The sequence below is a fragment of the Rhyacophila brunnea genome, unplaced genomic scaffold (genome assembly GCF_057557595.1).
Source record: "Rhyacophila brunnea isolate RB1 unplaced genomic scaffold, BYU_Rbru_1.0 scaffold_9, whole genome shotgun sequence".
Taxonomy (NCBI): domain Eukaryota; kingdom Metazoa; phylum Arthropoda; class Insecta; order Trichoptera; family Rhyacophilidae; genus Rhyacophila; species Rhyacophila brunnea.
In genome coordinates, this window is record NW_028233361.1 from 15,916,781 (window position 1) to 15,943,530 (window position 26,750).

The 26,750-nt window shown below is 34.8% G+C and overlaps 1 protein-coding gene across 1 annotated transcript; it reads left to right on the forward strand.

The window, feature by feature from the left end:
* Positions 1 to 653: 653 nt before the first annotated feature.
* LOC147063332 (aprataxin-like) lies at positions 654 to 26,090 on the forward strand. The gene is made up of 3 exons (XM_085959390.1): positions 654 to 1,306; positions 7,846 to 8,005; positions 25,121 to 26,090. Exons 1-2 carry the CDS (start codon positions 862 to 864, stop codon positions 8,001 to 8,003), a joined length of 603 nt encoding a protein of 200 aa, XP_085815516.1. The 5' UTR covers positions 654 to 861; the 3' UTR covers positions 8,004 to 8,005; positions 25,121 to 26,090.
* Positions 26,091 to 26,750: the final 660 nt, after the last annotated feature.

Sequence of the window (26,750 nt, forward strand, 5' to 3'; positions counted from 1 at the left end):
CTATGGCTGCGTCGCTGACGCTTTGGTGTGGGGCCAAACGCGAAATTCGCATCAAATCCAAGCGGTAGCGACAGCGATAGCGAGGGCGTTGCGAATTCGCTGCGAATATTCGCTTTGGTTTGGGGAGGCTTTTATTCTATGGATATTATAAATTATCCGAGTTCCCGCGTAATATCTATGCCGCGTTAAGATTTTGTTATCTATGGTCCTGAGCTATACCCAGTGTTACCATGTCTACTGAAATTTCAATAGATCTACTGATATTTTTTTCCAATATACTGAAATTTTGATTTTTTTTCGAAATTCAAGAAATCTACTGATATTTGTGTTTTTCCATAATTGTAAATTAACTGATGATTCGTTTAATAATAAACTTGAAATGATTTACGCATGGACTTTTTTGATGTGTTACACTTCTAAATTGACATAACAAGCATTGTAACTCTACCCAAGAGCGCCATTTTACCCATTAATATCATCATTGTTTACAATAAATTAATATTATTATTCTTATTAGTTTTAAGTCATATCTAATATACTGCATTAAAATTTTCAAAATCTACTGATATTTTATGAAATCTACTGAATTTTTTGTCAAAATCTACTGAAATTTTAAATTTTGACTTGGCAACACTGGCTACACCAACATCAACAACACGTGTGACGTGAGATTCGTATCGGTCTTTTCAGTTTTCAACGACTTTTTACTTTTTAGACGTTTCAGTGTTGGGTAACTTTTTTATACAATGCGTGCGTATTATTTTTATTATCCGCGTTTCTGACACGAATTACATAATATTATTAGTCAGGAGCAGGTTCTATCCTACGAAATTACCGGCTTTTGTTATTATTTTCATCAAAATGGCGAGAAATCTCAAACGAGGTTCGCCGGTAGCTGATGTTTGCGGTACGGCGCCGAAAGTTTCGAAGAATTCGCAGCCGTGGTTTCGAGGCCTGCGCGAAGCTATGGAGGATCCGGACCAGATTGTGAAAGAAGACGACATGACCGTGATTATTAAAGACAAATACCCAAAAGCAAAGCATCACTATTTGATTATGCCGAAGGACGCCATTGATGGGATTTTCAAATTGAATTCGAAACATGTACCCTTGCTTCGCCATATGCAGTCCGTCGCCAAGGAACTGTGTGTAGATCTTGGCGACTCTTGTAAGATTGGCTATCATTCTATCCCCAGCATGGCGAGCCTGCATCTTCACGTTATTAGCGACGACATGGTTTCTCCTTGTCTTAAAAGCAAGAAACATTGGAACAGCTTTACAACAAAATTCTTCATAACATCAGAAGGTAAGCAAAAGACTTCTATTGTTATGTGTGTCCATCATTTTTTTTTTCGGAAACAGATTATCCCATGTAGACAATGATATTAATTAGTTACCTTTTTCTGTCGGCGCAGATGCTTTTCGATCCAATAAGGTAAACGTACCAGTAGTTGACCATTTAAGAAAAAAATTCAACAAAAATAACGATTAACGTTTAGCATTACACCGAATGTTGGCAAAGCAAGTCTACTCATAATGGATCAAATGTCTTAATTAATATGACAAGACAAAAATTAAGAAAGGGTCTGTTACAAAAAAATTGTGTTCAATTTTTCAAGACCATGTTTTTGTTCCAGTAGTTGACCATCCAAAAAATTGAAAGTTCCAGTAGTTGACCACTATATGTTTCAGTAGTTGACCATGTCTAATCAGGGGTTCCAGTAGTTGACCACTATATTTTTCAGTAGTTGACCATGTCTAATCAGAAGGCTTTATGGCAAATCTGTCATCAGAGTTGCCTCAGGGCTTCCTGTCAGACCACTCTAGCCCATAGCTACTTGAATCAACTTGGTAGCAATGGGCGGTTCAGTAACAAGTTACATAGGAGAGGATTTTGTTTGACAGCCAATCATCAGCTTTGTTCGGGTAACAAAAGGTGCAAAATTAGTTACTTCAAACTAAAAATACAAAAATATATTTATTTTAGCAACTAAGTACATACATACTACATAGTAACGCATAGGCTCAGTACTTACCAGAATAAAACTTAACATAAAAATCCTTAGATATTCCAAATAAAGTCCAATTCCGGAAGTAAATAAACATTACGAGTTTTGCTTACTTGTGTCGGGTCATTTATTTGGGATACTACCGCCTTCCATTCATAGCTGAGTACATCGGGTCGCTCTGGCCATTTCCATAGTCTCCCGCACTTTTGCATCGATGAAATGGTAACTTTTACTTTAGAAATATGGACGATTTTCCCCGGGAAGTATTATAATATAATGTTCATTAATGACTTTCATAACGGGCAGCCATCGAGTTTTAGGCTTAAAGCTTTCATCACTATACTTATGCCATTCACTCTCCGCTGAGTCTGAAATGTCAACACTTGGGTTAGAAGACTCGGAAGAAAAACGCATTTTCTTCTTGACTGCTTTCAATTCCCCCATTTTTTTCTTCTTTTACTTGCTCATTTAGTTCTTTCTTTCTTTGCCTCTGCAGCTCGTTCTTTTTTCAACCGTTCCATTTCTTCTTTCTTCCTCTTTTTGTTTAGGAAATACTCCTGGCAAGGTTTTTTCCCTTTTTTGCTTTCTTCTTGAATTTTTCTTCCCCTTCACCGGGGAAGAAAAAATGTCTCTTGAATGGACTACGAATATTTGATGGACGAGCTACGGGTTCACTGGCGATTGGAGACGAATCACCATCACAAGTCATTAGACCAGCCACAGGTGCCCTAGCGATTGGAGATGAAACATCATAATAATTCATAGTATTCCAGGCGGCAAAAGACATCATATCATCGGATTCCTCTTCTTGCAATGCCTCATCGATGAGTCTGACCGGGTCAGGTGGAGTGATATTTTCCAACTCATTTTTTACTTTTCGTCACAGTGCGAACAGTAACTTATCATCTTTATCAGGTTCGTTGTTTTTGCAGAATGATTCAAGATTTTCCTCATCAATGTTTTTACTCAGGAACTCTCTCTAAATACCGCTTGGGTTCCTCTTATGTAACCATTGAAGGCACACTTTACGATTCTCCTGGTACTGTTACAGCTTAAGGGCTCCATGGACAAAGTCCACATTTTCGGAAATTTCTTGAGGAATTCTTTTGTACTTGTAGAGGACTGTCGTTGGTGTGACAGCCCCACCGACACTCCCTGTTACTATGACGATTATGCATTCTTTATCGTCGGCATTTGTACCTGCTGGTACACTGTCTCGATTCCTTTTTTGGCTAAGATCCTGCACCCCTAGGGGCGGCAGGTTATATGAAAGTATGGTGAAGCAGGCAGGTTATATAAAAAAGTATGGTGAGGTAGGCTGATAAACAATTTGCGGCAAAACTAACGTAAACATTATTAATTATATGGGTACGTTATAATGACCAAAGTAAATCCTCCGTGATGCCCTGCATTTTTGTCTGCAAGTTGTCGGCTATTGTTGGCCTGCTTCATTCAGTTGCTATATATTCAGGGCTATAATTCAAGAAATTTTTGTTTTCCGAAGAAAAAATACACAAACCAAAAAAAAAAAAGTTGACGCCTAGGTCATCTACTGGACAGAACCACCCTAGACACTTCTAATTAATAAATAATCATCGTTCCATACTTATGAATGTAAAAATTGTTCAAAACTAAGTGAAATAATTTTATTCAATTTATCTAGTGGTTGACCACCCTGGTCAACTACTGAAAAAGTATTAAAAAAAGTTTGAGTAGTTGACCCCCCCACAAACTTGCTTCCTTGTAAGTATAACTTAAAAATTACAAATGATATCGATACTTCAATATTATGACTGCCCGTAATGCATTAACTTGATATTATGAAGTCAAAAACATTAAATTGCCATATGCTAACATCCACTGATATCCTTAACAATTTACTTAAGAAATTAAAAATAAAATGCTTACGGCGTGATGTGTTGTTTTCAAATAGCTGCTATGACGCTCCTATGATAATTCGAGGGCTTAGTGTCAAACAACACTATCTACAAAAGTGCAACTTTACAGGAGAGCCAAAAATCGTTATTTTAGATTCTTGTAACTTAACAAGGGAAATGTTTATTTAAAACCAATGTTAATATTTTATAATTTATTGTGTATTGTACATTTATCGTGCTTATGATGATGTTAAAATTTATAGGGATAGTTTTAAAAAATATATGAAAACAAGGGTAACTTATGTAGTTAGCGTTAAACTTTACTGACGATTTAATAAGAAATTTGAAAAGATTGACATAACGTTGTTTGACTATCATGTAGCCGTAAATGTAAAATAACGTTATCTCAAAAAAAAAAAAAAACACTTTTTTGTAGATAACGTTGTCTGACTTTAAGCAGTCGATATATGGTGATGTGTTAGTTCCTCAATCCGACCACAGATAGCTTCACTTGTCTCAACTTTTACAATTTAGAGCAATCCCGTGTCTATGTTTCTTATTTTGGGCATTTTATTGAAAAAAGGTCAACTACTGGTACATGGTCAACTACTGGTACATTTACCTTAATTGTTAATTTTAAGCTTGATATTTTCATACATTTTGAATGCATCATTATCACACACTAAAGCCGTGTTGACACGGTCCAGGTACACTTGGACCGAGTGCCATCCAAGTGCACTCGTATGAGATATCTTCATACTAATTATTCCTATCCAAGCTAACTTGGATGAGTAGGACGCGGTCCGAGTAGCTTGGATAGGAATAATTAGTATGAAGCTGTCACTTGGATGGCACTCGGTCCAAGTGTACTTGGACCTTGTCAACGCGCTTTAAGGTTAGGTTAGATTGGATTAGGTTGGGGTAGATTAGGTTAGGTTGGGTTTGGTCTGAAAAGAAAGTTATAAAAGGTCATGTGGTCATCTGCAGGGCACCATTACCCTTAATTGATATACTTCGATGATAATTCAAGCATAAAATTTTGTTTCATAAATATTTTTAGTGTATTTCCTAATAAAAATGGCTATTCAATATTGCGAGAATTCACATTTTAGTTGGCTACCATAAATGAAGGTTGCAATCAGTGCTCCATATTATTATGATGCTGAATGCAGACAATTCATAATTCAAGTGGATTCATTTACGGTGGACGCAAGCTAGAATCACATCATTATCGTGTGACATGGGCTTTAAGGCGTATGGGTTCATTTGCAAGAATCAAATTTGACGTAAGCGCCACAAAAAATAACCATAAGCGAAGCGATATCAAAGTAAAAAATCACATATCCCCTCGCTCCGCGTCTCGCGTAGTTAGATACGAAATCAGTGGTTTTAAAAGTGTCGAATTAATAATTTTCTTTTTCTAACAAATTTTATAAACATTTTTGTAGTAGGTAGAATAAATTATAAGAATAAAAATAGTAGACCTCCAAATAAGAACCTCATATTATTGATATGCTGAATTTGTGAAGTGACACCTTTTCTTGAACCTATCATATTGTAGGTTCAAATTCAGTGCAAATATTTTTCAAAAAAAATCTGATACTTATGTATGTATGTTCCTGAGGTGTTTCAAATTTGTATATTATATATATCGATGTGTATGAATACAAAAAAACACGATAGTGTAAACAAATATAATTTTATTAATTTTCATGAGCTAACGTTAAAAATTATAAGTTGAAAACATTCACAAGATGGCATTAAAGATTTCTGTTATTATTGCGTTTATATTAAATTATAAAAACATGACTCAAAAAAGAAAACAATTTAATGAATATTATTGTCGAGCCACAATTTTTTTTAAATTTAGTACACAACAATTAAGATTTGAGAAACCATTATTATAATAACGTGTATTTGACGGCAGTACGTTTTGGTCGCCGCGGAGGATTTCGGAACATTAGTGTATAGAAAATTAATAGTTGGTTCCTTAATTAGTGTATAGGCTTAACGGTATGTAATGTATTAGAATAACTATTATAAATTGTTTTTTTATAATTTTATTTTCTTTTCTATTGATAGCATCTAATATAATTATTATATTGAGGGTTTCTTATATCCATCGACCGTATTAGTCTAGGATCAACGAGTTCAGGCAATATACAATTCATATAAATCTTGTCAGTTGTGATGTAAAGAGTAATATTGTTTTTATTATTCAATGAACTAGGTTCTTACCTCAATATATTTTTTACTTGTGTTAAATAATTACTAATAAATGCCTAAGGTGATTACATTCAATTCAACTCGGCATTAAATATATTAAATTCTAATGGATTTAAGTTTTTTACTATTTCATTTGAGTCGTTTTATGCGATCCTGGTTTCGCCTTTCGGCATCGTCAGGTACTATGCGCACTCATCAAATACACACTGACAACGAAAGCAGCTAATTATCATTTAACAATAAATTAATACAATAAAGTTAGGTAAAAACTTTATCACCTACCTATTAAGTCAAAGATCGCATAGAAAAATATAACAAACAATTAATTATTATGAATAGTTGAATTGTGGCAGTAAGTATGAAAAAAAAAAGATTTTACCACAAACCATCTGTAAAATACATATATCATAAAACATATACGTGATTTTGTGCCCCAAAAGACTTTTTTATTATTATTTTGACGATTAGGAAAATTATGACACACGTTTCAGTGGCCATTACGATGACAGCATTCGAAAACGTATTTTACTTTAAATGTTCTACCAATTTACTATTTGTAACATAAACCACTTAAGATCGATAATAAATAGACCTTGAAAAATAATATTATTTTGTTTCTATTGATAATACCAATAAACATACTCCTGGATACGTGCTTTTGAAAATAACAAAACATGGCCACCCAGGTACATAAAAACTGTATTAACCCAATGCTTACGGGCCGCACATAATTGTGTTTTTGCTAATTGCTTTTATTATCTTTTATTATTAGATTAATCGATCAAATGGTCTCTTTTTGTTAATTTTGCAAAATAATTATATTTCTAAATTGTCTGAAAACACGATAAATACATGAAAATGTACGACGGTTTTGGTAATACAGCGTCACTAATTATACCAAATGTATGGGGTTTTATTTATTTTTTCATTGTTAATTATTATTTATAGTATTACGTGAATGTTATATTATAATAAAAAAAATATTTTTATTGTGCAGTACATATTATTTGTGAGAAAAAATCATTCAAAATTGGCTGATGTATACTCAAACTAAAATGGCTTTAAAATCTTTATTTTTCTGAAATTAAAAAAAGTACATGGGTAATCAATGAAATGTATTGTTTTACCTATTTCTTTCATACAATATATACCTGCAAAACTATTATTAAGTTCAACATTCATTGTGGCGTGACAGTCGTTTTGACCAATTTCGAAAACAGGACCGACTATTTGTCATTTATTTTAAAAAGTAAAGCGATTCGAAAAATTTTAATGACACAGAACGTTTTAGTTGAATACTATTTATTAGATTTTAAATAAATAAAGAGTTTATTGTGTATCAATTCGTTTTAAACATGCTTATCATTTCCGCGATTCCGAGAAGACAGGAAAAAACGGGTCCAATGGCCTTAATAGAACTTTAAGTAATAGAATTCTGTCTAAGGTGAAATTTATAGGAATTTTCCAGACTTGCAATTCAAACCTATGACCCACAACATTGTAAGCCAGACGCGTAACCAGCATCGTGGGCTATACAAAATGCCACGAAATAGTTTCCAGATAATTTCAGCCAATTCTGTTAATCAACAAAATGGTTTTATAAACTATTGTATTTTTTCACAACTGACGAAAACGTCATACAGCTCATATTTTTACTATGCATAGTAAAAGTTACGTGCCACACTTTATTTATATATAAAACCGGGCTAAATTTCAATGTTTAATTTTTGCAGATATTATTGAAATGGTTGAAAAAACTGGAGCTGTCACCAAAATATCTGATGAAATTTACAAACAATTCATGGCGACACCTCTGAAATGCCACAAATGCTCATTTATTCCGAAAAACATTCCACAACTGAAAGAACACATATTGACTCACTTAAAATGAAGGTAAGAATAATGTTTTTATATTATGTCAGTTTTTGCTTTGATATTGGGGGTACCCACATGCAGAGATATCAACCTTATGTAAACCTGATTAAGGGCCAAATGCAAAGACATCAATATCATAGACAGTTTAACAAAACCATAATAATATGACATGGTATGTATGGCTTTTGGTAATGAAGGTGTTGTGATTTTCCATACTTACAATGCGTAAAGTATAAAAACTAGTGTCATATTAAATTATATTAAAAATTAATCGTTAATATCAACTCTTTATAGTTTAACGATGATAAAATGCGCTATCACTCTAGATATGAGTGGTGAGGGGTGGAGGTAGACTGTTAAGATTTGACAAAAGTAAATAGTGCACACTAAACTTTGTCAGTCTTTGTATTCGTTTTCATAGAAATAAGAACACAATTTGCAGATGGTGCTGATTAGTTTTTAAAATTCAACTAAACCCTGCCTAAACCAAATCATAATAGTTAAGGTATGCTATGGGTGATCTGACAAAAATAGTCCACACTTTTTCAGTTTTTGTTTAATTGTGAATACATATTATTGTGTTGGTTTTTTTTTTTTTAATTCATTAGTGAATCATTTAAGCAGACAATCAACTTTCGTATGACATTAATTTAGGAAATACAGGAGGACCTCGACTTTCGCACATAATTGGTTCCTGAAAAGGTGTGCGAATGTTGAATGTTCGAAAGTAGAGGGAAGTGAAAAAAAAATTAAATTGTGTGTATTTTGAAATATTTATTTATCAAGTAAATATAAGATGTTTAAGAGATGTTGGGTCACTAGTGTGGTGTTCGATGTGTAGATTGAGGATGATGGTAATGAAGTCTACGATGTAGCAGGGTGAGATTTATTAGCAGCGTATCGGTACAATAGTATATTATACATGATAGTTACGAGCTAGGTACTTGGATTCGAGTGACATCTAGATAAATTATTCTTCGTTATTTATACAATAAAAAGTAACACATTAACATAAAATTCTGGTACATAATCATATTAGACTAATTATAGAATCAGCGTTTTAAATTGAGTAGCGAAATGAAATATTATTTGTTATTACAGTTGTAAGAAAATATGATACTAGGAAAAATGATTATTCGGCTAATACACCGTAATGGTATAATGTGCTGTGATATGATGTAATAATACACTGTCTCTAATTTCGCCAACCGACTTGCTGATCTACGAGGGTGGGTCAATAATTCCTTAGAAAAAAGCATTAAAACAGTTTTTATTTTTGTATTTTTTTTTTATTTCTCAACATAATCTCCTTGGAGCTCAATACACTTGGTTAGACGTTTCTCAATTTTTTTTAAACCGTCAGAAAAATAAGTTTTCGGAAGGTCCTCAAAATAAGCATTTGTCCGATCGATGACTTCTTCATTTCAAAAAAAACGTTGTCCACTTAGCCATTTTTTTAAGTTTGGGTAAAGGAAAAAGTCACTGGGGGCTAAATCTGGCGAATACGGTGGGTGGTCGACCAATTCGAACTTCAATTCTTCAATTTTAGCCATTGATCGTAAACATGTGTGAACACGGGCATTGTCCTGATGAAAGAGGATTTTTTTCCTGTTTAAATGAGGCCGTTTTTCTTCAATTTTGTTTTTTAGCTGGTCCAATAAAGATGCATAATAATCCCCTGTTATTGTTTTTCCTTTTTCCAAATAGTCAACGAAAATAATTCCACGTGCATCCCAAAATACAGTAGCCATAACCTTACCAGCTGATTTTACGGTTTTCGCCTTCTTTGGACATGGTTCGCCTTTCGCAATCCACTGCTTTGACTGTTCTTTCGTCTCGGGAGTATAGTAGTGTATCCATGTTTCATCTACAGTCACAAAGCGACGAAAAAATTCATCCGGATTGCGTTGCATGAGCGACAACAGGGCTTTAGAGGCCACCACCCTATTGCGTTTATTGTCGACTGTGAGCAAACGCGGCACCCATCTTGCAGAAATTTTTTTCATGCCCAATTTGTCATGTAAAATAGAAATGACGCTACCTTTTGAGATCCCTGTAACCTCAATTATCTCACTCAACTTTAATCTTCGGTCACTTAACACCATATCGTGGATTTTATTGATCATTTCTGGTGTAGTCACCTCTACAGGACGTCCTGAGCGTGGTTCATCCTTTGTTGATGTACGACCACGTTTAAATTCATTTAACCAGTTATAAATAGTTGCAAGTGAAGGAGCAGATATGCCGTGAACTAAATCCAACTCATTTTTTATTTTCTTTGCTGTTAACCCTTTTATATTAAAATGTTTAATAACAGCTCTAAACTCAATTTTCTCCATTTTTGTAAACAAGCAATTTTTTTTTTTTTAAATGTACGAGAAACACACAACAACCCGACCAATCTGATTGAAACTTCGCAGCATACTGAATCGGTAGTGCCGCTGCATGAAAACAAACCGCTTACAGTACTAGTCGCGCCACCTGTCGGCTTTTCTAAGGACTTATTGACCCACCCTCGTAGCTCAGTTGTTTACTGGAAATGGATTCGCTGGGAATATATTACTGCAGAGTAATTTGATATCTTAAACAATAGATATTTGATCGCTATTATTCTGCAGCTACATACCCCCTTTCCAGAAATTACGAAATTTCGATACTATATAATATAATTGAGTGGTTTTTTTGTGTTGAAAAAATGTATATAAAAATGGAATTTAATTACGTGTTAACCTAAACGATTTACTAATGTATAAACAATATTATTATATCTATGTTCCGTAGCACTATGGAATATGCACTTTTGGTATGCTTTTCAGTAGCCTAGACCAGGGGTCGGCAAACTCTTGAACCAAAAGAGCCAAACATGAATAGCACAACGGTTAAAAAAAAATTCGAGAGCCATACGTATATTTTTATAAATAAGTATAATTTATTTAAATGAATTAATTACATTTTATAATTGTTCATTTTTTAAGTGAAGAAGATTTCCCGAATAAAACTAACATGCTTAAATAAATGTTTTCTATTGATGAAATTATAAATACTAGTAAATATAATTTTGACAGAATAAGAATTACAAACAATTTTCACGCATTCTTTAAAACTAATGTGAACAATGACCTTCCTTGCATTTCTTTTGAGAGTTTCTGTATGTTTGGTATGTATGTAACTTGTAGTTTTTAATTTCAGGCGCGACTCCAAATTCTCATCGGTTATTTGGCTTCTCTAAATATTCTTTATATTGTTCATGCTTGAAAATGATTATTCACATACATATTATGTAGACTCGAATATAGTAAAAATAGCAAATAATACAATAAATTTGTTTCAACTGAAAGTTAGAAAGAAGAAAAGTTATTCCATGTATTAAAAAATCACAGTTAGAAGTTTAAGATAAGAGAGGTAGATACTGTTAAGAAGCACGTATCCCCCATGCAAAAAGAGGATCCTTGGAATCTCTGCATAATAATAATATTATACCTATTCCCTCATATTATTTAATATATCTGTCCTAAAATAATCAGTGCTAATAAAGGCATTATTATTATCAGAGTTATTGATAGTATTTTTAAACTATATTTATATTTTTCTGTTTTATTAGTTTATAAAAATCTTAAAATGTTATATTGTTTAGGAATGTTTTGCACTGTATGTGTTGTACGTGACCCTTTGGCATTCCAAAAACGAGACATAAAGTAAACAAACAATCATACCTTTTTGCATCAAGCAGAAATAATTAGGATCGCGATAATGTCATTATATAATACATATAATAAGTGTACATATCAATGGCAAAAAATAAAAATTGTGAATTTTGCAAAAGTTTATATAAAATTGTGAATTGGGAGTTTGGCAAAAAAGAGCCGCACGCCAATACCCAAAGAGCCACGGTTTGCCGACCACTGGCCTAGACGATCAGGAAAGCGTACACGTCTGCCTATACGTGTGACGTAATCATGCTGTCTGATGTCTTCTGGTGCTGGATCGTTCAATGCCGGTTTCTCCTTTGATGAGTTGTCGTCCTCTTCTGCCATTATGTATGCGGGTTTAAGGCGGTCTACAGTGACTGTGATGTCCTTGCCTCGAACGCGAATGACGTAGGTTCGAGTATTCCTGCTGATTACTTTGTGTGGGCCAGTGTATGGCGACTGCAAAGGTCTTTTGACAGTGTCATCTCGGAGTAGCACATGCGTGGTCTTATCCAAATCTTTGAACAGAAATGAGTGTTTCCTGCTGTGTTGCGTTGTTTTGGCGGGTTGCAACTCATAAAAATGTTGTCTGAGATATTTGACAAAGTTGGCTGGTTCACAGTCGTTGGGTTGCTTTGAACCTAAGAATTCGCCTGGTAACCGTAAAGGTTTGCCATAGACCAGCTCGGCTGAGGTAGTTTTGAGATCTTCTCGCCAAGCTGCCCTGATTCACATCAAGACTGTGGGCAGTGTCTCTGTCCAACGTGTGTTTTGATGGCTTCTTTCATTTGACGATGTAACCTCTCGACCATGCCATTTGCTGCGGGATGGTACGCGGTGGTGTGAATGTGAGTTGTACCTGCCAGACGATTTAGTTGTCTGAACAGCTGTGACTCAAACTGTCTTCCTTGGTCCGTGGTGATTCGTACTGGAGTTCCAAACCGCGTGATCCATCCGGAGTAAAATGCTCGTGCCACTGTCTCTGCTTCTTGGTCTTTCAACGGGAAGGCTTCTGGCCATCTAGTAAAGCGGTCTACACATGTTAAACAGTATCGATGACCCTCCGACGGTGGTAGGATGACAATGTCGATGTGGACGTGCTCAAATCTAGTTGACTGTGGCACAAATGTGCTTAATGGTGCTGAGACATGGCGTGTAACTTTATTTTTCTGACATTGAATGCAACTGCGAGCCCATCGCTTGCAGTCCTTTTCGATAGAAGGCCACACAAAACGCTGTGTTGCGAGTTTCGTGGTTGCGGTAATGCCAGGATGTGAAAGTCGGTGTATTGCATTGAATGCAGCTTCACGGAACGGCTTGGTGTTGAAAGGTCTTGCATATGCAGTAGACACGTCGCAAAAGATGGCTACGTTAGCTTCCGGAATCTGCACCTGTTTCAGTTGTAAGGCGGATCCGTTGCGTAGGAATATCTTAAGCTCTTCATCTTTTTGTTGATCAGCTGCCAGGCTTGTGTAATCGAGTGGATTTTCGGCAATCGCTTCTACTCTGGAAAGAGCGTCGGCAACAACGTTGTCCTTGCCAGAGATGTGACGGATGTCGGTTGAAAATTGTCCGATGAAGTCTAAATGCCGAAACTGTCATGGAGTACATTTCTCGGCTTTCTGCCTGAAAGCAAAAGTGATGGGCTTGTGGTCCGTGTATATGACAAATGATCGAGCTTCTACCATGTGTCGGAAATACTTGACTGCCATGTAGATCGCTAGAAGTTCACGGTCGTAAGCTCCATACTTCTGCTCGGCTGGGCTGAGTTTCTTGGAGAAAAACGCGAGTGGTTCCCATTGATCGTTGACCAATTGGTGGAGTGCTGCGCCAACAGCGGTGTCTGAGGCGTCACTGATGATAGCTAGATGTGCGTCATTTTTCGGATGAGCTAGCAGTGTTGCATCAGCCAAACTTTTCTTGCATGCTTTAAATGCTCTGTTAGTCTCGGGAGTCCATGGAATAGGCTGCTTGCCTTTTACCTTACCCTGGAGAAGTGTGTGCAGAGGTGCTTGAGTACCTGCAGCATTGGGTATGAACCTTCTATAGAAGTTCAAAATACCCAAAAACCGGCGTAGGCCTTTGACATTCTCTGGGCGGCTGTACTCCCGAATGGCTTCCACCTTGTCGGGTAGTGGACAGAATATGCCATCCGCAGATACGAGATATCCGAGGAACTTGACCGTTGAGGTACCAAAGTCACATTTCCTTGAGTTTACCACAACTCCGTACTCCTGCAAACGTGTAAAGAGCGTTTGCAGGTGTTGGAGGTGTTCCTCTTCTGAGCTTGAAGCGATCAAGATGTCGTCAATGTAGGCATAGCAGAAGTCCATGCCTTGTAGTACTTCATGTTTAAGTGGGGTTTGCGGGTGTTTCCCTTAAAAAGTTATCAAGAGTTAACTGTTTGCCACTCTTCTTTTTCTTATTTTATATAAAATATTTTAAATGGTAAATTATTGCTATTAATATTGCTTAACTGCTGGCACGAAATGTAAAGTGAATCAATCTTTTAATATTAACGCAGTAAACCCAGGTTTTTTTTTGTTTTTTATTTGATTACTGGAAGCAATTCTTTATCCTTCCCTTTCAATGCTCTGGGATTTTCTGGTTGATAAATTAACATTGGCATCAATTTTAAATCACCAGCCAAGTTTCCACCATGAAGCAATGTCAATCGGTTTTTAGAAGGTTTATGCCCAGGGCAACTGATTCTTCCTTAGATAAGAATGTACGACTAGCCATATTTTTCCAAAATAAACCTGTGTCATCTACATTAAATATTTGGATAGAGGAATATTCTCCATCTTCAATAATTTTGGATAATGAGGGAAAAAATTCTCTGCGAAAATCAGCCGATTCTCCAGTGAATTTAATATAAACCAACCGTTACTTGCTTGAAGAATCTTTTTTTAATCTAGCCTCCCAATCTTTGTGCAAACTAAAAGCCTTCGCTTGAATAATTGAAATATTCAGAGAGACATCTTTTTGATGTTGGTCGTCGATCCATGATGACAAATATTTTTCCATTTCATCCATAACTATGCCGTGTCTTTTGGAAACAACCTTTAAAGATATATTTCCACAATTTTGAACGTATTCCTTATTTTTATTTTTCAAAATTGAACATATCGTAGTAGACTGTTTGTATCATACGAACGTCCGATTGAAGCAAAAGATTCACCGCAATCAGAACGTCGTGTGAAGTTTATAAGTCCTTGATTTCTCTTTGTTCGTATCAACACTGCAGTTTTTCTGTTTCTCACTCTTGTTTATAAATCTTTAGGGTGAAATATTTCAAATGAATCAAATTAGCTAAACGCACAACACAACAAGCCTGCACGTGCTCCTGCGCAAGACTAAACCATGACTAAACCTATCCTAGCTAGCAAGCTAGCTCACAAGCAAAGTGACGGGTGCGAGCAGGATGCAAGTGATGCAAGAGGGGGATATCTTTACCCCACAGCGCGATGTTTTAAAAAAACGTTTTTTTTTAAATGTGCGAAATAGCGAATTGTGCGAAAGTCGAGGTCCGCCTGTAACACTCTAAATGTGTTTCTCTACGTTATGTTTGACTACTAAAATATTACATCTAGATTTGGTATGATTTTTCCCGTTTATATTTTTTATAGGGTGTATATATCTATAATTGGCAGTGGCGATCGGTGAGTTATTTTACTGGGAGTTCACTTTTTTTTAAAGTACTTATGTTATTGTTCATTTGTATGAGAAATCCATTCTTCTGTTTTTCATCGATACAAATTCATTCTTTTTTTGATACTGAGCATATATAATGCCTTCAATCTTGGTTGCGTGATGGTGTTTCTGCTAAAATACTTGATCCGTTTGAGTGTGGAAAAACATCTTTCACTTTCCACTGATGTCATCGGAATAGTGCAAATAATTAAGTTTAATAGTAAAACCGTTTTCGTAAATGTCTCAATAAGATTTTTTCTATTATAATGTTTAATAATGCTTAGGCAATATCAGCATTATAAAAAATATCCAAGATGTAATATGTAATTATTAATTAACAATAATTATTAATAATATGAATCCGCTTTCGGGAGGTTTTACTGGGCATCTTACGAGGCCTGAGCGGCTCGCGCAACTCAGACGTGTAAAAAGGTGTGTGAAAATGTTCGTAGACAAAGTCTTTTTTTGGTTATACGCTTATACGGTTCGAGTATGGAACGCGCCTTGGCGACATTGAGTGGCGCTCGAAGAAGTATTGCTATCTCACGCTATCACCTACAGACGAATATTATTGCTGTCGCACTCATTCTCATTACAAGGCATGATTGCTTGTGCGATCGAGGAACTCGCTCCCGAATAGCATTGCATTTGGCAAAGCGAAACCACATGGACGATGCCAGCGCGACGTGTGAATCATTGTATATTATATTTAAAATATCCGGTTAAAAAGACATACTTATTACAATTTGTTTTTGTATATGAATTAATGACTACGGTAATAGATCAGAACACTTTTAATAAATGAAATACTTATTTAAGAAAAAAAATCTTTTCGCATAAATTGAGTGGGTAGGTGTTCACCGCTCCAGCGCTCTCAAAGGCGCATCGCCACTGATACTTGGTGTGTTTTTCCGCGTTCATAAAAAGTACCACGTAACTTGAGATGGTGTTTTTTCCCATGCTAATTCTGAATGATAATCGTAAATATCTCGACTTTGAGAGATTGTTCTTTCGAATTTTACGAGGAATGATACGAGGGTGGGTCAATAATTCCTTAGAAAAAAGCATTAAAACAGTTTTTATTTTTGTATTTTTTTTTTATTTCTCAACATAATCTCCTTGGAGCTCAATACACTTGGTTAGACGTTTCTCAATTTTTTTTAAACCGTCAGAAAAATAAGTTTTCGGAAGGTCCTCAAAATAAGCATTTGTCCGATCGATGACTTCTTCATTTGAAAAAAAACGTTGTCCACTTAGCCATTGTCACGTGCATCCCAAAATACAGTAGCCATAACCTTACCAGCTGATTTTACGGTTTTCACCTTCTTTGGACATGGTTTGCCTTCGCAATCCACTGCTTTGACTGTTCTTTCGTCTCGGGAGTATAGTGGTGTATCCATGTTTCATCTACAGTCACAAAGCGACGAAAAAATTCATCCGGATTGCGTTGCATGAGCGACAACAGGGCTTTAGAGGCCACCACCCTATTGCGTTTATTGTCGACTGTGAGCAAACGCGGCACCCATCTTGCAGAAATATTTTTCATGCCCAATTTGTCATGTAAAATAGAAATGACGCTACCTTTTGAGATCCCTGTAACCTCAATTATCTCACTCAACTTTAATCTTCGGTCACTTAACACCATATCGTGGATTTTATTGATCATTTCTGGTGTAGTCACCTCTACAGGACGTCCTGAGCGTGGTTCATCCTTTGTTGATGTACGACCACGTTTAAATTCATTTAACCAGTTATAAATAGTTGCAAGTGAAGGAGCAGATATGCCGTGAACTAAATCCAACTCATTTTTTATTTCCTTTGCTGTTAACCCTTTTATATTAAAATGTTTAATAACAGCTCTAAACTCAATTTTCTCCATTTTCCATTTTTCCATTTTCCACAAGCAAAATTTTTTTTTAAATGTACGAGAAACACACAACAACCCGACCAATCTGATTGAAACTTCGCAGCATACTGAATCGGTAGTGCCGCTGCATGAAAACAAACCGCTTACAGTACTAGTCGCGCCACCTGTCGGCTTTTCTAAGGACTTATTGACCCACCCTCGTACACTATGTGCTCTTAGTGTTTTTTTTCTCGATGAATTTTTATATACTGTGATGGAATATGAGGAGATTTTTTAATTGAACTATTTTATCGCAATAAACTGTATTTTAATGACTCAGTTGGTTTCAGGTAATTGTTTTTCAGAACATAATAATTATAGTAAGATAATTGCAAAAGGTACTTAATGAATATTTCACTTAACATAATAATTATTGATAGTACTTACAAATTTAAACAAAATGATAAGATAGTAACCTCTCTATTTTACGTAAATTACGTTTACCTTGCAGCATTGTCAAGTATATAGGTATATGGATGATTATAAATGTTATGTAAATAAATATTCTTTTATATTAAGTGTGGGAAAACTATCAACTAACATACAACTTTATTCTTAAAATTAGATTAAAAATATGTAAAATATTAGGTACTTATATGACTTATATCTAATACATATTCATTGCTATGATACAAATTACAATGATAACAATAGTACCTAGCCTAACTCTTATTATTGATGAAAAATATTAGGCTAAAGTTTTAAAACTTGATAGGAGTTTAATCCTTGGTTAGTGATTCCAATAACTAATTATTTTATTATAAAGCTAAAAATTCTACAATGATATGTATATATTAAACATTTTGCGCGAGCTCCCGTACAAAGGCACAGGTACACGCAGTGGGCGAAAACCTGCGGAAATTGAAATAAAATCGAATTTTACAAAAATCGCTCTATCTTTCAAACTATCAGTTATTTTTTAATGAAATTTCGAATTCACTCTCATTATATATTGCTCCCCAGTGCTGTGTTTCTTTTTAGAACAAATTGTTTAAAATAACGTAAGTACATGGTGCTAATCACATATTTACAGGAAGGTTTCGTAAAAAATATTCCATTCACTATAAATAAATTCCCGCACAAAAATTATTATTCTAATATTTGGATGAAGTATGATACTTATGAAAACACTCACCCCCATGTAGGGGGACGTCACAAAATATACACATATAACTAGTCAAACTCTTCTTTTTGTGCACCAAACACACTCGACACTGTCTTTGTGGGTATTTTTTTTACCAACGGTAACAATTTTTATCATTCGATGCTTCTTCATATCGAGTGATAACCGCCCAGGATAATCACTTTTAACCACTCTTCTCGGTAATCGTGATATAGATGGCCCTGCTTCTTCCAAAATTGCGTAGGTTTCGACGATATGGTCGACTGTCCAAAATTTGCTTATACTACGCAAAAACTGTTTGTAGTCTTTTTTTTCTTAGTTAGTCTTTTGGTCGGATTTAATACCTTATAAACTTTAAACGAATTAAAAAATGGACAATTTAACAAACACATGACAACTATCTTTTTCCATTTTTTTGTTCTTCGCATGATCGAGTAGTAAGAGAGATACTGATCCTCACCGTCAACCCCTTTCATATATTTATTATATTCTATAACAAACAGCGGTTTCCAAATGTGTAGTCACTATCGCTATCACTGTCGCTGCCTAATTCAGGTAAATCTTCGCCAGAATAGGCAGACAATTTATCGTCGAATATTTCGTCATCGCTTTCATAATTGTCTGAAGCCATTTTTGAAAGATTAAATAAAATATCGATTACTTAAATATATTTCACTTGTAAAAACATACCCTTTCTATAGCGCCGTATTTGAAAATTAAATTCTGATATTCAATATAGATCGTATTAGATTACAGACATCTAAATAACATTGGTTTCCACTCATGTAATAATTTATTGCTCCGCTCGCATACCAGCGTTATCTTACCGCACAATATTACAACAAGTGCGAAGAATGCATTCCGTCAATCACGAATTGTCGTCTTTTCACTCGCTCACAAAGGATATTATTATAGTTGAGAAAGAGACATATGTATTTATCACACATCATAAAAATATTTATATAATCGCATTCACAGTACAGCGAACAAACCATGTTTAAAAAAATACATCGATATTTCACAAAATGTTGTCTTCCTGCTCACCCATCAAAAAATAAACAAGTGTGAAAAGAAGACAGATATAGTTTTAGCCATCTTATCGTCTACAGAAATATAGTTCGCCGATTTATCGACTCTAAACAAATTTCTTTATCACGCACAAGCTCTCATATGGGCTGCGCAATAGTATGTGTGTAAGTAAATGAAACGACGGTATATTATTTTTTTTTGTAGATGTGTGTGTAGTTTGAAACATTTTCAAGCCGTTGGCATAAAATATTCGTATGCAATAATCGGGTAGAAATACCTTTCCCGCACTTCAAGTGGAGCCGCCGTAAAGGGTATTTCTACCCGTCCCGCCGACAAGCACCGGTACGGCGCGCGGGTAGAAATACCCTTCCCGCTCAAAATGTGTTAATAATCAGTGATTACATTTTTTAAACTAAAAACGAAACTATAAATTATTACCTCGGATACTCACTCATTCAAGGATACAATTAAAATTATTTACTCTTGTGAATTTTCTTCTGATCCCACACAATCAACTGTTAGGTTTTTGTAAAAATAATGATAATTATTAGGTATTGCACCAGCTGTACAAAGACTCATTAAATCTTTATGTAAGGGTTTACTTATGGGGATCGGTTTTGTGTAGGCCTTTTTCAATGTTTCGTTTAGAAAAGTGTTGACTGGCCGCCTTTAGTTTTTCGCATAGACTTTGTATTAATAGTTTGACATGTACTATCATAATCATACCATAATTTCAAGATTCCACAATATCCAGCGGGAATGTGGATATCTTTTATCTTGTTCCAACATATCTACGTTGTTTTTATCTTGATCGAACAACCGATTTCTTTGATCCAAACCATATGCTATATAGGCGAAACATTTTCACCATATTCAAATTCTCGTCTAAATATTCTTTTTGGCTATTTTTTCCAACATACCTAGTGGGATTCTTTTTTAGGAAACATATTAATATGTTCAATTACATGAGTGCATGAGGACGGTTGCTGTGTCTGCCTCGATTATCCAATAGCAATTCTGACTCTTTTTTTTTAAAACACTCACCACCCACATATTTGAAATTGAAAGCGTTTGTAAAAACATAGTTTTACACAATTTTATTATTTCGTTATTGCAGGGCAAATTATAAATAAGTGCTTTTGAACGTCTTGAAGAAGTTGGTAGTTTTTTGTTTCAGAATTTGGAGGGTAGACGGAGTGCGTGGTGGGGTTCTCGAATTTCAGATTAAACCCGCTTCTTCTTGATTCTGTCTTCTTTTATTCGTATGGTTCCTATACCATTCATCCGATGGCAATGAAACTTACATCAGTTGTTGTGCCCACACCCGCAAAGGTTTCTGAATTAGTACAACCATCTTCTTCTTCATTCTATCTTCTTTTATTCGTATGGTTCCTATACAATTCATCCGATTGCAATAAAACTTTGGTGAGTTGTGCGGCACACCCGCGAAGGTTTCTAAATTAGTACAACCATCTTCTTCTTCTATTCTATCTTATATTCGTATAAATTCCTATACCATTCATCCGATTGCAATGTAACTGTGGTGAATTGTTGTGCGGCACGCCTGCAAAGGTATAATTATTTTAAAAAACATCGAGTTTTATAAAAATATAAATCCATTAGAATTTAAATTCAATTTCCATCAAGTACCTTCAGTCGATAGTATTAATATTATAAATGTGTATAACTTGAAATCAATTATATTTTTTTAATGTTTTTTAACCCTCCTCCCGCTAACGGCATCTAGAAATGCCCATGATAGTTAAACCGTTCACCGCTAAGGGCATTCAGAAGTGCCCATAAGTTTCTACCTCCGTATTTTTGTAATTCGGCGAGTAATACAGTCGAAATTTGTTTGAAAAACTAGCTGGGTTATTCCTTTACTGACATCTGTGATTTTTTTTCAATAAGACTTTTTAAATAATTCGAAATTAAGCAAAGACACATACCCTGTCGATATTGGAGTAAAACAGATTTCCAATGATTGGTTTCAAAATTTACCGCTAGTTGCTTTGCGCAATCTGCGCCGGCGCGAATTGATTTAATGATCTCATACATGAAATCGACCAGTGCGACGATAATTTTCAACAGTCGATTGCTTTCGTGTTGTGATTGATAAATTTCAAAGTTTTTTACGGTTTTCTATAAAATTATTATTGATGCGCCATTCTGTTATTAATTAAATATGTGCGTTAATTCTTTAAATGAAACGTGATTTTATGAATACAATCAGTGGCTGTGAAGTGAAAACGAAATTATTAACACATAAATAATTTAAAATTCCTATAATAAATCTTTTGTACTGTACGGAAATACATACGAAAAATTGAGAATAGGTAAATAATAATCAGTAAAATATTTAAATTTAAATTAAAAACTGTAAAATAGATTTTCAAAATTCACGGCCACTCATTTTTATTTCAAGGAAAGTGATGATTAAAATTCTTTTCATTTCAGTCGAATAAAGAACTAAGATTAAAATTTAATATTATTGTGTAGTGAATTAAAACTTTAAATTTCCTCAAAACTGTTAAGTTATAATAGTATATTTAGTGTTTAAATAAAAATGTCTATCCCTCATGTTGAATGCTTGGATTCGGACTATGAGATGGAAAGTGATAATGAAGAAGCTGCGCTAGTAGAACATCCCGACGATGTTGACGAACCTTCCAATATAGACAGTGATGAAGGAGTGGCTGAACCGTCTACCAGTGCAGCACCAGATAGTTTACTCCAATCGTGGACTGCGGGTCCCTTCGTGCCGATCACATACGATTTTGATAGTTTCAACTCAGGCGTTAACCCTAGTGTACAGCTCAATGAAAATTCCACAGAAATGGAATTTTTTCGTCATTTTCTCAACAAAACAATAATGAATACCATAGTTAACCATACAAATAATTACCACAACCATATGCTCAACACACAGGCCCACACTCCGAATGCAAGGATCCATGCCTGGTATGATACATGCCCAGAAGAGATGTATGTTTTTTATGCTGTATCAATGTTGATGACAAGAAATCGCCATCTCACAATTGAAGAACATTGGAGTGCTGATCCATTATTAAAGTCTAAAATATTTGGCCAAACTATGATAAGAGATCGGTATGAGTTGATTCTACAAATGCTACATTATTCTGATACCCAAACCCCTACTGGAGATCGCCTTTATAAAGTGCGCTCACTTCTTGACCACTGCAGAAAAATATTCAAAGAAACAATGCTACCAAACGAAAATCTCTGCATCGACGAAAGTATCATTGTATTTAAAGGGAGATTAATATTCAAACAATTCATACCGTCAAAAAGACATAGGTTTGGAATTAAATTATTTGTGATTTGTGATGTGGAAACCGGTTATATTTTAGACTTTATTATTTATTGTGGTGTAGAAACCGAAATATGTGATAGTGAACTTTTAGGAATATCTGGGGCTGTTGTCACCACTTTGATGAAGGATTATTTTGGAAAAGGGCATAAACTATTTTGTGATAATTGGTACAGCAGCCCAGAATTATTTCAGTTTCTACATAAAAAAAAGACAAATGCTTGCGGCACGGTACGTAAAACACGAAAGTCAATGCCAAAATTTGATAAACTGAAGAAAGGACAAGTAAAATCTCTTAACCGTGGCCCATTGCTCGTGTTAAAATGGCATGATAGGCGGGAAGTGCATATGATCAGTACCATGCACGATGACTCCATGGTACCGACAGAAAAAATTAATAGGGCCACAGGACAACCCATTATAAAACCACAATGCGTTGTGGATTATAATAAAAATATGGGCACGGTAGACAAAGCTGACATGATGTTGAGCAGCCTCTCGTGTATGCGAAAGAGTCTTAAGTGGTATAAAAAGGTTGGATTCCACATCATAGATTTATTTTTATTAAATAGTAGCATTCTTTACAAAGTAATCACCGGTAAAAAAATTAGTTTAGCTGAATTTCAATTAAACGTAATCCGACAATTAATCGAAACATATGGCAGTGCCTCAAGACCATCGACATCACAAACTACTCGTGTAGCTAATAACCCAAAAAGAATTTTAAAAACAGAGCTCCTAAGACATTTACCCCGTAAAATTCCTCCAACAGTAAATAAAACAAAACCATATCGAAGATGTCGTGTGTGTATTGCTTCAACTACTAAAGATAAAAAAAGAAAAATGACGAACATTATGTGTGAAGCATGTGATGTCGCTTTATGCTCTGTGCCCTGTTTTTATGACTACCATGACAGAATCAATTTTTGAAATATAATTAAGCCATAAACATTAATTAGGTGTGACTGAAATATGAGACCAAGTTGTAAGGAAATAAAATAACAATAACGATTGTGTGCGTTCTGTGTTGGTGTTAAAAAACTGTGAACATTAATCATCGGCGCAAGTGTCTACCACTTATCGGGTATCAAGGGAGGCCACTTCACTCTGCGGTATGTACTCCAAGCATGCTTTATTATGTATGACAGAATTTCTTAAAGCTGTGTTGCTTAATTTACGATCTTTTTGTTTATTTTCACATGCTGTGAAATTAAAAGGAATGTTTTATAATAGCTAGAGCCACTCAGTGGATTTTTAGGTACATTTTTAATGACGTTTCGGTATGATTTATGAATCGTAAAAAACACAGCGCCCCCGAACAGGTACATGAGCGAAATTACGTCGCGATAAAAAGGTTAAAATATATATAAAAAATATTAAAACTATGAATTAGTCAAAAATCTTTTATTTTATTATTATTGAAATATTATTATATTTGGATATTTGTACGTACCGTCCTGGCATTGGTTTTTCTTTATACAAATCCACACGTACAGTTGGATTTCGACAAAATTTGGAGGGTAGACGGAGGTCGACGAAGCGGAGTCCGTGGTCGGGGTCTCGAATTTCAGATTTAACCTGTCGCGCCCTGTGGACAGTTTTACGGTTTTTGCGGAAAAAGGCCGCTGGGTACAGGTCCTTGAAACACGAAAAATGTCGCTAGAATGTGCACATTTAAAAAATATTGGCGTTTATTTCAGCCCGATTGGAGGTGAAATGGCAAAGTAAGATGCAAATAGTTGTGTTATTAGAATCACTAATCGGTAGGGAGTCAACCGAGCTGGCATGGCGCGGGCGACACAGTGCTGCCAAATTTTCTAAAAAGGCTTTTTCCGAAAAGGCTCGGCGAGACTCACCCTATGAGCAATTTTCAGCTCTGACCTTTAATCTGATGATTTGCGTAAACATTTCCATCGCGTTTCCATGTTTTTTAAATTCAATCCTTTGCACTCTACGAATTAAATTTAGAATTTTCAAATATTAAACCATTCCACTCCCGGGCAGCGGCGGGTGATACTTCTAGTATATTATATTTTACAATTTACTTTGATATAGATGGTATAGAAATTGTGATGTGTTCATTTTTTTATTGAAATCAACATTATGAGGTGTGGGTTTTATATCATGCAATAAACTTTTTGAATCACAAACATACTGCTAATTGAAAAAAATATTATTTACATTGTCATTCAAGTTGGTATTGCAAAATTCAAACTATCCCGCGTCTCATGAAAATGGTCCAGTGACACATACGCCATAGATTCGCTATTCCTGACCAAGATCATTGCTAGATTTGTCAATTTCTTCACACTGTTATTGTGTAGAATAATAATGATAAATATTATTTTAATTATCATTTCAGACAAAATATACCAGCACTTTGAAGGAATCACGCCATGGACTGAATGAGATGTCACACACAGTTGGCAGCAAGAAGTTTGAACTTGAAGAATCGTATCGGGAATGATGAAGACGATCTGAATTACGGAGAGGAGCGGTCGACCCCTTGATGAATGATAACAATTGACACCAGAGGTTTGGGTGACATGTAAATCAACAAAAACTTGCAATTAAGTTGTAAAATTAACAATAATTTTACTCTAATCGAGAGGTGCCATCATTATTTGAAATACTATCTTGCTTTTCACATATGCAATGTGAATTAACATCTTGTGCTAGTTAAGGTTAATCGGTAATAATGTTATATTATATGGGCCTCATTGCCCTCAACGGAGTGGAGGTTGTATTAACACTGTATCTGAACGTGGTTGACCGAAACGCAGCTTGAATTTAGTATTAAATATATCTCTGTTGAACACTTTACATTAATAGTTGGAAGTTTTCTACGAACAAGCGGTGCATTATTTTTATATTAATATCTAGATTTAAATACTCCACGAGCATGGTCTCGCGAATAGTGGTTTTCACATTTTCGGAAGCTGTTAATATGATTGCATACTAATACACTTATATGAGGTTTAATAGCATGCGGTCTGTTCATAATTATGTTGACCTTGTTCATCATCAACTCCCAATCCTGACTTAAATTTCATTTGTATCACATGGATACATCTAGGAGTTACTCTAAGAATATCACATAATAATGTACGTTGGCACAATGGATCTACCTCACCATCCACTTTTACTGTGTATCGTCACTGTGTTAGCAAAACCATCTATGTGCACTTTATCAAATTGTGCAGGAGACGGATAAAACTGAATAAAAAAATAATATTACATTTAAACATTAAAATTATGAAGATTGCTTTATTATAATCAGAAGATGGTCTAAGATTATTATTTTGTTTACAAAAATCTTTTATTTTTAATACAAAAATAATAAAAATACAGTTTGTGATGTCACATAAGTTGTTTTGATCGTTTTGTAAATACACATAGTTTAATTTATTCATCAAAATGTGAATAATAATAAATTTTCACTCATGAAAAACATAAATAATAGTTAAAATATACATAGTGCGTCAGTGATAAATTGCAATATCGTTTCATTAATTATTAATGCAATATTGAGATGATATTATATTATTTATAAGTTCGTTTACTTTCTATTAGCAGGTTTAAATGTTAGGTTATCGTAGAAATAATGGTGATCTTTCTCTATTACACTTTTTAATTCCTGAAGATGTATGTATTTCGACTGCGATATTGGCAATGATTCATTATATATATTACAAAAGCCATCGAACGGTTGCACTGATATAGTTGAGTTTGTAAAAGATTGTTCCATCTGGTAGATACTTTAACATTTTAATATCATATACAACAGGATCTCCGATGCGTTTTCCTGGTCTGATTGAACTTAATCCAGATTTAATCTTATCCATAATTTTTAAAAATTAAAAATCAATAACATTAATTTTATAAGGTTGTTTTGGTCTTGCCAGTGGCATACGTGCTATATAATCAGACGGTGAATATACTAGGCTTAAAATACTTTTCCAAGGTGGCATGTGCACTATCGGCCTCCATCA